At 40.9% G+C, this 12,991-nt stretch overlaps 1 protein-coding gene across 1 annotated transcript in view; it reads left to right on the top strand.

The window, feature by feature from the left end:
* Positions 1 to 12,991, top strand: part of LOC114656393 (receptor tyrosine-protein kinase erbB-4-like) — an 833,421-nt gene that overhangs the window by 360,448 nt on the left and 459,982 nt on the right. The window contains 1 exon segment of the mRNA XM_051930298.1: positions 10,583 to 10,734. Coding sequence (XP_051786258.1) covers positions 10,583 to 10,734 — 152 coding nt within the window.

The raw sequence follows: 12,991 nt of genomic DNA, 5'->3' as shown, positions 1-12,991 counted from the left end.
ATTATTATTAGACAGATGCCTTTGTCCAAGGCAACTTACAACAGTTGATATACAATTGGGTACATTTCTTTTGTTTTTCCAGTTGCAGCACAAGCAGGTGGTTGTCTTGCTCCTGGTCACACACATGGTGTCAGTAGTGGAATTTGAACTCATTAACCTTGGGGTTCGAAGTCAAAAGCCCAAGTCTTAAGAAAAGTTTGAAGCATTAAACACTATGGCACACTGCTTGTTATCAATCTACCTATATAGTGCCTTTCAAATCTGTCAAGTTATTGTCATCACCTCATTTCTGTTTATTTGCCTATCTGTCTGTGTAATTCCTTCCTAAAGATGAGCACTGTGTTAGATAGATAGATAGATAATGAATGGACTATTTAGAAAACCTTTAAAAATTAGATTGTGAAAGGTGAGATATAAGATCAAAAAATAAGGAAAAATGCAATAATTTATAGATTGGTATGAAAGAAGTGAAAAAATGGGACAAGATATGATAACATGCTGGGTTTCCTGAGGATGCCCTGTTTATTGTCTCAAAAACAGAAATGAAAATCAAAACAGCAAACAACAGCCAATATAGGTGACTGCACCAAGGTTCATGTTTCTAGTTGCCATGAGGTCCGATTCTTTGGATAGCTGGTTTCTGATTAGATTCTGACCTTCGGTCAGCTTCTGGGTTGTATGGCCATTCTAGTGGTAAACATGGAGTCCCAGACATCTCCCAGAAATGATGTCAGATATCTTCCAGTGGGTGTTTCTGATTTGTAACGTTGGAAATGGAGGGGTTGTTTGGTCCTGTGTCATACCCTTAAACCTTCCTCCATGTTTCTTTATGCAGGAACCCGTTATACATTCCCGAGGCTCACATGTTTGACAAGAGGCATGTAATAGATTGATATGAAATATACTATGAAGGCAAACAGATAATGAATGGCACTCTATAACAGACTTAAAAAAGTAGACATGAAAGGCATAGTGTAAAATACCTGAGAGGATGTCAGCTTCTTAAGGTCTGTCACTTTATTGTGCCACCCTCTCTCTTCAGTTTATAATTGATTCCGATGCTGCTTAGCGCCCCCTTCAGATGCTATAGTGGATTCATACGCTCCATATGAATGGATTAATGGATGGATGTTTGTAGAAGCACACGTTCACTCCCTGCTTTTACACACAATGTGAACTTTTGTGGACATTCAGTTTGGAGAGCTTTCTGTCCAGGGATGAGTTGTGGTACACTGAAGTCCTGGGTTCAAATCTTGGTTCAGGACCTGAATGATTTTAATTACATCCCATTATGACATGACAAAAGCTGTTAGCGGGGCCCTTTTTTTGCCTATAGCCATCAGACTCTATGATGTGTTTTCCTGTCATTCCAGTCTTCACCCTAGTTATCAACAAATTGGTGTTAAGACAACATTTGTTTATACTTTTGCATCATTATTTTTATATTACACGTATCTGTTTTTCTTCTGTCTCTCCCTCTTACACTCTATACACACATGTGCTATTGATAGATAGATAGATAGATAGATAGATAGATAGATAGATAGATAGATAGATAGATAGATAGATAGATAGATAGAGTGTGAAAGGCACTATATAATAGACAGTGAATACCTTCTGAGACAAGGGTTTAAGAATTGGGCCTAAAGGGTAAAGCCTTTTTAAATCTGAAACAAAAGAAAATAGTTGAGCAAAAATAAGCAGCTATGGTTGTGATTCAGAACCACCTTCATTACCTATTATAAGAGAAGTCTGTCAGCTTTGGTCTGTGGACTCAAAGTGAGGCGCCACTTCTTACTAGTAGTCCATGACTTCCAGAAGTTAGGTCAAGTTTCTATAGGTAGTTAGCAGTAGATCTATCTCTCCTTCTGGGGTGGAAATGCTTATCTTGCTGGAGCCTTTAAGGTGTCCCCTAAGTATGCAAGTGCGATTTTATTTATACAGTATATATATATATATATATATATATATATATATATATATAATATATTGTGATGGACAGCCGGCAGTTCAACTCGGCCAACACACCCAGGACACTAGATGGCGATTTCCCTGCAGCTTAGAGGTGCCCCGGATTTCTGCAGGGCATCGTGGGAGATGGAGTTTGGCTTCACAACCCTGCTGGGTACCGTGGGTGCCGCCATATGACGCTGCAGGGAGATGCGGAGATTTTCGTTTCCCATATAGCCCGGAAGTACTCCCAAGTCATGGGGACGGAAGGACAGAAGTACATCGGGGCTGAAGAAAAATGTAATTCTCCATCTGACCCGGAAGTGCTGACAGGGCACTTGAACAGAAGAGGAGATGCACTTCCGGGTCAAGAACTATGTAAAGGACTATAGGAGACCCAGCAAGCGAGCCGGAGTTGGGAGGGAATATGACAGAGCTGCTGGGAGGAGAGGAGGAAATTTATTGTATTGATTTGTGCTGGGTTTGGTGGATGTGGTGCTTTGGAGGCACTATATTGAAGAAAAGATTAAAAATCTGCTTAGTGCTTTTAAACTTGTGTCTGGAGCATCTGTCTGTTGGGTTTCACAGGGCAACAGTGCCCTCTCTTGTCCACAACATATACATATATATATATATATATATATATATATATATATATATATATATATATATATATATACATATGGATAGATATAGTTACAGTACCTTAAGAAAGTCTTCAGATCCCTTTACTTTCTCCCATTTTCAGCCTTGTGCTAAAATAATTTTTCCTCATCAAACAACACTCAATACCCCATAATGACAAAGCGAAAACAGCACCTTGAACATGGGAAAGGCGCTTTATAAATAAAACGTATTATTATTTTTTATGTAATTTTTGTAAATTTAATAAAAAAAGCTGAACTATACTCACATACACCATGAAATCAGCAGTCAGCCTAACGGGATGTATTTGAGCATGTGAGATGAAGACATAGTGCCATGCTGCCCATTTGATGCCCTTTTGGGTATCTGATATTTTTTTGTAAAAGCTGTTGAATTGCAGTGCTATGTGCTGTACCAATGTGCCCACCCGTATGAATAGCGTAGGGTTAGCACTATTGCCTGTAACATCCAGGGTCCAGTTGATTACCATCTCGAGTTCACATGCTCTCCCTGTGTGTGTGTGTTTGTTTTTCACCCGGTACTCTTTATTATTTTTCCTCTCCTGACTATCTGAATGACTCTGTAGGTGACGAGCCTAAGCCAGGCTACCCTCAGATGTTGTTTGCTGCTGGTACTGAGTAGCATTGGTGACAAAATCGAACTCCTCCTTCTCTTCTTTTCTTGTGCTTTTTTCCTCTCCCCTCTCCATCACAGTAGATACCACTTGTGCCCGCCACCTGCCCTGGTAGCACTTCCTCTATTGTCACCTGACTTACCTGGGTTCTGGGGTAGACCTAATTAGCCCAGACCTTTTGAATGAAGCCTGTTATGAAGTCAAATAAAGAATTGGTTGCCATTATTAATGAAGCTGCAGTTTGCCCTATTGTGGAGTATGAAGTCAGATTCAGTGACTGATGATCACTCTTTTGTAATGTTGTCCCAGACATACATGCTGGATGTTCATACGTGTATACATAAATAAATAAATAAATAAAGCCAAGTGATCCCCTTCCAGCCACTCGGCCTTTATTGCGTGCCTCTCTATGCAGCTCAGTCTGCTGGGACTGCAGTGCACCAAACGTTATCACTTCCAGCTCTGATGAATGCTTTCATTTAAAGTGCATTTTGAATACATTGCTGAGGATGGTGGGTATTTGTTTCTGTAATGTTTGTCATTTATTTCATGCGTTTATTTATTTAACTTATTTCCCTAAAGGGAAGCTTGCTTCTCTTCCACTCCCACCATCCCTTCCTTTTCAGGACTCGTGAAAGATGGCAATATAAAGCAGAGTGCAGGTAGTCCGTGGTTCTTGGCTACCCTCCCTCCATATTACCAGATTGCCCTCGAGGGACTAATAAATGCTTATTACGATGCTTTGCACTTTATAAAAACCTGCACCACTAATGCGTGCCAGCGTTTATTGAAACCACAGAGATCTATCATTGATTACACATGGCATTTTTTAGATTTGTTTTCATGCTCGCTGCTTCTTGTAATTTAATAATGGATTAGAGGACTGGTTTGTACAAGGTCTTGTATTTTCTTTTATAGGTCATTGTTGCCTTTCGACTTTTTTTGTGATGGAAAAGTTATGGAAGGCATGAAAAGGAAGCAAATGTAAAGCTCACCTGTCGAGAAGACACCGGTGAGCCGTTCATGTAAAGATAAAGGAAAACGTCAATCCCCGGTCATTGGGGTCCAAGAACAATGGGCACAAAATGGACGTGATTACAAATCATAACACGCTCAAACCTCCTTCATTCAATTGAGGTCACGAGGGGCTTCAACCTGTCCTGGCAGCATTCGGCACCAGGCAGGAACAAACTTCAGACTGCTGTGAATTCTAAACTCTCTTAATATTTTTGCTGACTTGAGGAATTTGTCGAGCATTCAGTGAACCGTCATTTTTTCTGTATATTTGAAATCGAGGATTGTTTTTGCTGTTTATTATTGTCACTCCAGTCATAAAATTAACTATTATTTGTTTTGCTATTACTGATGGTTTTGTTCTTGACGCCGCCATTAAAAGAGCTAGGTGACGTCACCCAGATGAGACAATCTATTATTCGGAGGTGCAAGACATTCATCTTCTTAGAATTGGGATCCTGTCAGTGTATCTAGTGTGGGCTCATGATTATGGACTTACAATTTAAAAAGCATGTCACATTTGATGACTCTTCCAGCTAGTGATTTTTTTTGTAAACAAAAAGGTGACAGTACACATCTGTTATGTTTGGATCAAGTGTGAGGCGCAGTGGTAGCACTGCTGCCTCACAGTTAGGGGAACATGGGGTCGCGTCCCAGGTCCTCCCTACGTGGAGTTTGTAAAGCGCTTTGGGTAGTGAGGAAAGTGATATATAAATGTAAAGAATTATTTTTAGTATTATATAGAGACCAAGAGTCCTGGCGCCACATGTTTATTTGGTGAAACATAACATTTAATATTTGAAATTGACAAGTCGTCAAGCTATACCATGCTGCATAATATTGTCCTTGACAGTTTACAATTACAAACACAGTTTCTGAAATCAAAGAATATCACAAGCAAGTTAATAACGAGCTCCCCTTCTACAAAAGAAGTTGTTTTTTAGTCCCAGAAAGCTTAATTTGATTGAGTTTTGCAAGCTTTTGTCAAACACCTGTCTTCCTAATTCATTCTTTCCTTTGAGTGTCCATGGCTGATTGTTCTCCTCATAAGAGCCACGAATTAAAGGGCCAACCAGTCATATGAAGAGAAATGCAGAGACAGTGCTTATCAGTATTGAGGCTCTCATTGGAGTAACAATTAGATTCATTTGTGAAAACCCATGTTCACACACACTTGATACTGTATATCTAAGAGCATGCAATAGAGGTTGCAGTTTTTTAAACTGTTTTCTCGATGAATTACATCTTTTTCAGATAATTGTAGACCAGTTGTTGTGGCCCCAGCATGCACTGTCATTGGAAAAAAAAAGGCCTGCTTCCACTGATTTTCAGTCGTAGCCATCCTTAACATAATCCTAGAGTGTCGGAGGGCATTCGGTGGTGGGCTCCCGTGACGTTGTACTCGTCTACTCTGACATACCCTGTGACTCAGTCCAACTAGTCCACGACTTGCTCCTTAAGTTATGGGGCAGCTCTTCATCAGTGTATGTAAGGCCTCGGGAACATTCATGGAGAATGTGGTCCATTGCTTGTGTGGGCTCACTACAGGGACATTCAGTGCTTGTTGTGAGGCCCCATCTAAATAGGTTGTCCTTTGGTTTGCCCATCTTTGACCTAGCTTGGTTAAGCACAACCCAGTCTTTCTTAGAGAGGGATGTTCCATTGGGTAGATGCTCTTGAGGTGTAGGAAGAGCTTCATTGGGAGGGCTATGGTCAGAGATGACGGCTGAGCTCACCATAACCCGTTAACCCCCTCGTACAGTGCCGGCTCCATCACACAGCACATCATTGGCTGCCACTAAAAGGTGCTTTGTCACTAAATGTGACATGCTCAGTGATGTTTCTGTCAGTTTAATTGACAAGGTCCAGGGATCGAGATCAGCAGCTGTGGTGGTCATTTTTTGTTGTTGTTGTTGTGTCATCGCTGGATTGACTGCATTAATAGACATACATTTCTGATTATTGTGCAATTTACCTCAATAAAACTGAAAATGTGTCAGTATGATTCACTCATTCCTGGTTTTCTGGTCAGTGTATGAACTACTAGATCCCCAGGGATTAGCGTCTTAAAAGGGTTCAAGAAGCACGTAGCGTCACAGTCTTCTTTCATTGCACTCATTACCCTGACGTATGGAGGAGAGCTGCGTCTGCCTCGCATTCACCTGCTTTTTCACTTCCTCTTTACTATCTTGTTGAGACTTGCAAAGATTCTGTGAAGAAAACAGCAAACTGGAATGCCACAAGATTTTGTTGGCATGATGGGTTTAATGGTGTAGCTGTGAAGTGGGGGTGTTGTGGGAGGGGGGGGGTTCAACATTTAAAGCACCTCCTTAATTCCCCTCCCTCCAAGGTGAATACTGTGAGTGCCTATCAGACATCACACCCCAGTGGCTGATCTGAATGGACAGATCTGCCACGGCAGGCGATGCCAGCTGACATAGCAGATGGCAAGCCGCTGGAATGGGGAGGTGTTTGATGAGTGGAAATGGTTTGTTTTAATTACTTGTCAAGTCGGGTGCCGGAGCCAGAGCTAAGGGCCTTGTCTGTTCTTGTGCCCTGAGCGCCATCTGACCCCTGGCATTCCTGTAGCTGTCTTATGCAGGGGATGAGATGGGCAGGATGGTCTGCCTTAGCACTGCATTGCCACTGACTGGCAAGCTATTTTTTTCTTGAAGTCTTCCCTTTTACCCTTTTTTTGTTTTAATTACTGCACAATATGTTCAAGTTATTAAATTAATGGCCAACTTGAAATTCCCAACTGCTGGGTGAAGCAACGGATCGTGTTTCAGGCCCTTAGGATGAATGTGATCGTTGTTAAACCAATTATGTGCCACGATTATGAATATTGTAAAATATATTGTAAGGCGGGCAAGTGGGGTCGCTTCACGTGTCTTGAATATGTTGAAAAGGGCCCAGAGTGCTGAAGCACATTGTCCATCTTAAACTAGGCTGTCATGTACTACGTTCATAACAGGTTATATAGGAGGTCTTCCAAAGTTTCAATTATGGGACAAAAGGGGACACAAACTGCTGACTTGTGATAAGGAACCAGCATCCTCAGTTCAAATCCAATGCCCGGTCGTTGTCCATATAGATGTTTGCCATTCTCTAGTGTCTCCTTTTTTCTAAACCTGCTTATCCAGAAGCCAGGAGCAAGGCAGAAACAATCCCAGGATGTGGTGCCAGTCCATTGCAGAATGAAAACACACACACACACACACACCCCTCAGAGGTCAACGAACCTCTAAACACAGAGAGAGCATGCAAACTTCACACAGGGAGCTTGAACCCTGAGGGCCTTGTTATGTGCCATCGCACTGCCCTATGTTATATTATATTATGTTATATTAATCTATATTATACTAACTTTGCTAGCAGTCTGAGATGGTTTGTAATTGACATAGACCTCATCATTAACATTTGTAGTGTGTCATGTATCAGAATGTATTTGGTAATGCACGCAGTATTAACATGCATCGCAGTTGTCATTTCAACATTCAATTAGAATGAAAATTGCAATATATATATGTGTCTGTGTTACATATCATTTGGTATGGAAATTGTTAAAGCCGTGTTAATGTTTATGATTCACCATCTGTTGGAATGACAGACACATAGCAACCGGACAAACACACAGATTCACAGACTCTTGTCCTTTGTCTGTGGTGGATATAGTATACAGGTGCTGGTCATAAAATTAGAATATCATGACAAAGTTGATTTATTTCAGTAATTCCATTCAAAAAGTGAAACTTGTATATTAGATTCATTCATTACACACAGACTGATGTATTTCAAATGTTTATTTCTTTTAATGTTGATGATTATAACTGACAACTAATGAAAGTCCCAAATTCAGTATCTCGGAAAATTAGAATATTGTGAAAAGGTTCAATATTGAAGACACCTGGTGCCACACTCTAATCAGCTAATTACCTCAAAACACCTGCAAAAGCCTTTAAAAGGTCTCTCAGTCTAGTTCTGTAGGCTACATAATCATGGGGAAGACTGCTGACTTGACAGTTGTCCAAAAGACGACCATTGACACCTTGCACAAGGAGGGCAAGACACAAAAGGTCATTGCTAAAGAGGCTGGCTGTTCACAGAGCTCTGTGTCCAAGCACATTAATAGAGAGGTGAAGGGAAGGACAAGATGTGGTAGAAAAAAGTGTACAAGCAATAGGGATAACCGCACCCTGGAGAGGATTGGGAAACAAAACCCATTCAAAAATGTGGGGGAGATTCACAAAGAGTGGACTGCAGCTGGAGTCAGGGCTTCAAGAACCACCACACACAGATGTATGCAAGACATGGGTTTCAGCTGTCGCATTCCTTGTGTCAAGCCACTCTTGAACAAGAGACAGCGTCAGAAGCGTCTCGCCTGGGCTAAAGACAAAAAGGACTGGACTGCTGCTGAGTGGTCCAAAGTTATGTTCTCTGATGAAAGTAAATTTTGCATTTGCTTTGGAAATCAAGGTCCCAGAGTCAGGAGGAAGAGAGGAGAGGCACAGAATCCACATTGCGTGAGGTCCAGTGTAAAGTTTCCACAGTCAGTGATGGTTTGGGGTGCCATGTCATCTGCTGGTGTTGGTCCATGGTGTTTTCTGAGGTCCAAGGTCAACGCAGCCATCTACCAGGAAGTTTTAGAGCACTTCATGCTTCCTCCTGCTGACGAACTTTATGGAGATGCAGATTTCATTTTCCAACAGGACCTGGCACCTGCACACAGTGCCAAAGCTACCAGTACCTGGTTTAAGGACCATGGTATCCCTGTTCTTGATTGGCTAGCAAACTCACCTGACCTTAACCCCATAGAAAATCTATGGGGTATTGTGAAGAGGAAGATGCAATACGCCAGACCCAACAATTCAGAAGAGCTGAAGGCCACCATCAGAGCAACATGGGCTCTCATAACACCTGAGCAGTGCCACAGACTGATCGACTCCATGCCACGCCGCATTGCTGCAGTAATCCAGGCCAGAGGAGCCCCAACTAAATATTGAGTGCTGTACATGCTCATACTTTTCATGTTCATACCTTTCAGTTGGCCAACATTTCTAAAAATCCTTTTTTTGCATTGGTCTTAATTGATATTCTAATTTTCCGAGATACTGAATTTGGGACTTTCATTAGTTGTCAGTTATAATCATCAACATTAAAAGAAATAAATATTTGAAATACATCAGTCTGTGTGTAATGAATGAATCTAATATACAAGTTTCACTTTTTGAATGGAATTACTGAAATAAATCAACTTTGTCATGATATTCTAATTTTATGACCAGCACCTGTATATCCAGATGGACACCACCCAGTGACTCAGGATAGTTTGTAAGGACAAAAGAAAACAGTTGTCAGCAACACTGAGGGGACATGTTCTCAGATACAAGTTCAGAAGGGAACTACCGTATATACTCATGTACAAGTTGGGTTTTGAAACCCGAAAAATCGATCATAAAATCAGACACCGACCTATATGCCTGTTCAAAAATGCGACACTTAAACATTTTTTTTTTTAAATCTTCTTGCCTCCTCCAATCTCACACCAGTTTCTCAGACACATCGAATTTTGTTACAGCAGCGCAGTTACCAATATCTTTCGCTACTTCAATGACGTTTAATTTAAAACCAGCTTCATATTTTCTTCTGATCGAATGCTCCATCGTAGATTAGGGATGCTCTTACGATAAAGGTGTATGAGGGTTTATAGATACAAAAAACACAATAACAGTGCAAACGTCACTTCAGAATAGTTCAGGTATTACCGTGTGGTCACACAGGCACACATAGGGCTGTGTGCTCCGTGGTTACTCTCTCAGGTGGGTGTTAGCATATCATAGTCTCTTAGACCAATAGTGTGAGTTTTCCGCATTTGATTTATACAACTGACATTATAAAATACCAGAAATTATGCGGTAAAATCAAGTCCCGACTTATCTGTGGGAGAACTTATCTGCAAGTATATCTCGTAGTTCAGTATGGCAGTGTCTGAAGTTTTAAATGATCCTGGAAGGAATGGGTGGGTCCAAGTGGGCCAGCAACATAAGTGACATTATCAGTGGAATGACTGTCAGTCTTCCAGTCCACGGAGGGAGGAAAAGAGAAGGCCTTACAAAACAGCACCACCCCTGGGTGCAGTGAGTTATCACCATCACAAGAACCCTTAGGCTGCCTTGAAAGTGCATGCATGTGAATGTATATATTGTATATAGCGCCTTTGTTTAATTAACCCCACTCTTTTTGCAAACACAAGTCACTTGATTTCCCAAGTGCTACCCAAAGGTCTCCTGCTTCACTTTTTGTGGATTTTTGACCTTTCTCTTATATTTTCTTTTTCAGTATGTGCCGGGACGGAGAACAAGCTGAGCACACTTTCTGACTTGGAGCAGCAGTACCGCAACCTGCGCAAGAATTACGAGAATTGTGAAGTGGTCATGGGAAACCTGGAAATTACCAACATTGACCGCAACAGAGACCTGTCCTTCTTAAGGGTAGGATGCTCATTAAATTTGTATTTGCATTCCCACTGGTCCTCTATTGTATTTGATAAACAGTATTTTCAAATCTACACGCTCTCATTAAGGGTTGTGAATTGTTCTGAATTTGTATGCATTTTTTTCTGAGAAGTGTAATGGCCACCGAACCGTAAAGTGCCTCCCACTCCTGTGTCTCCTGCCCTTTAAATGCTGTCCTGATAAGTTATTTTTAGGCCTCTGATTTAGTGACACTTGATGCAATGATTGAAATAAGATGTGATATGTTAGAGCATCATACGGTAGCTCCAAGACACCGGGCCCAAATCCCAGCCTGGCCATGTTCTGTGTGGATTCTTCATGTTCTGTCTGTGTCTCTGTGGGGCTTTCTCACATCCCACATTCCAAAGACATGCAGGTTAAATTCCTAAATTGGCCAGATTTGAATCAATGAGTGCTTTAGTGGACTGTCATCCCTTCCAGAAATGGTTCCTGTTTTGCCCTTATGCTTTCCTAGTAGGTTCTGTCCTCACAGCCCCGATTTGGGTTAAGTAGAATGGATGAATAATATCATAATGGCCACTTTTTTGTCAGAAGTTGTAGTTTTTTCTGATTTATTCCATTTGGATTTGTCCATTACTACAGTTAATTGTGAAACACAGAGGATTCAGCCCACACATGTCTAAATATGTCTGAATGTGGCTAATACCGCTGGACTCTGGAGTCATGACGAGTAAGGGGTGCCCAGTGAACCTTCTAGCAATTTATTATTATATTTTCTTGTACTATCTAAATGTTCACAAAATTCAAAATGTTATTAGGCCTCATAAAGGAAAGTCAGACTTGTAACTGTTGCGATAAAGTGCTCTCAAAATGGTGAAAACGGTGTGAGGCCTCTGAAACACCCACAAACTAAGCCATGACCTTCACTAGCCTGTCTAAAGAGAGGCCTCATCCCAGATAGGCTGACCCCAAACTCCACAGGCTGACTTTGGGACGCACAGGCCCCAAATGGGGAGCTGGCTTTAAAAGTTAAAAAAATGATCTCAAATGTCCCAAAACACTGTATATCAAAATAAACCTCAAGGGATAGGAACCAACAAAACCTCTGAGGAACACAGAATCTTCATAAATGCAGGAATTTATTTGGAAGATTAAAAGGAGTACAAAAATAACAAACAGCAGGCACAAGGGTTCCCTTAAAATTGCAGTCCACAGGAAATAACATTCTAATCAGTATTCTCAATGCAAAATCCTTAAACCAGAAGACAATGCAACACTTACAAGAATCAACCATTAATGAACCACAGCTAAGACCGTTTTCCTCACATAAATATAAATGCTAAGGGTGGTCCTAACAGCAGTGATGTCAGGGCGGCCCCACTTCTCGGGTTTCCACCCACAAAACCCAATGAATGTAAATACACTTGAATACAAAATACCTGTGTTATAAATAATAAAATCAACGCAACAGGATTAACAAAAAGTACATAAAAACAAAAGCATATGAACAAGGTAAATTGAAAATAACAATAGAAAGGAAAATAAACATAAGCCAGGGAACAACCCCTGGCTGTAACATAACAGTAGAGTCGACCCTCCACATCTGTGGGCTCTGTGTCTGTGGATTCAACCAAACTACGGATTGAAAATATTAGGAGAAAAAAAAACACAATTCCCGAAAGTTTGAAAAGCAACATCTGAGTTTTCCGTGCGCTGAGCAGTAAGCTGAATCCACACCTAGAAAGTGAAGTGCATGCATGGCCTGCTGTAGCCTCCTGCCATTTCACTGATCCTCAGTCTCTCTCCAGCACATCTCCAACCTCAGGTCTCCTGGTTTTGCTACCTGTGTTGTGTGCACCCTTTCTTTCTGTAAAAACATTTTCTATATGTACTTGTCTTTTAAATATTATTTGTTTTATTCAAATGTACTTCTCTTTTGGTCATTAAACAAAAGCAATCTGTAAATGTTGACAAAAGGAACTATTGTTTGTAGTTCGGCTATGATGCTTGCGCCTGTACTGAGCATGTACAAACTTTTTTTTCTTGTCATTTTTCGCTAAACAGTACAGTGTAACGACTTTTTACATAGCATTTTCATTGTATTAGGTATTGTAAGTAATCTAAAGTTTATTTAAAGTATATGGGAGGATATGTGTAGGTTTGTGAGAAGTGGTCCATGGTGTAGGACAGATTTTAAATAAGTCTCAAACCGTGGAGTGCATACTTCAATCAGTCTCCAGCGTACGCAAGTGTGCTCTGCTCCGGGGATGGT

The sequence above is a fragment of the Erpetoichthys calabaricus genome, chromosome 8 (genome assembly GCF_900747795.2).
Source record: "Erpetoichthys calabaricus chromosome 8, fErpCal1.3, whole genome shotgun sequence".
Taxonomy (NCBI): Eukaryota; Metazoa; Chordata; class Cladistia; order Polypteriformes; family Polypteridae; genus Erpetoichthys; species Erpetoichthys calabaricus.
Note: the sequence above shows the minus strand (reverse complement) of the source record. Positions and strands in the feature narration are given on the sequence as shown.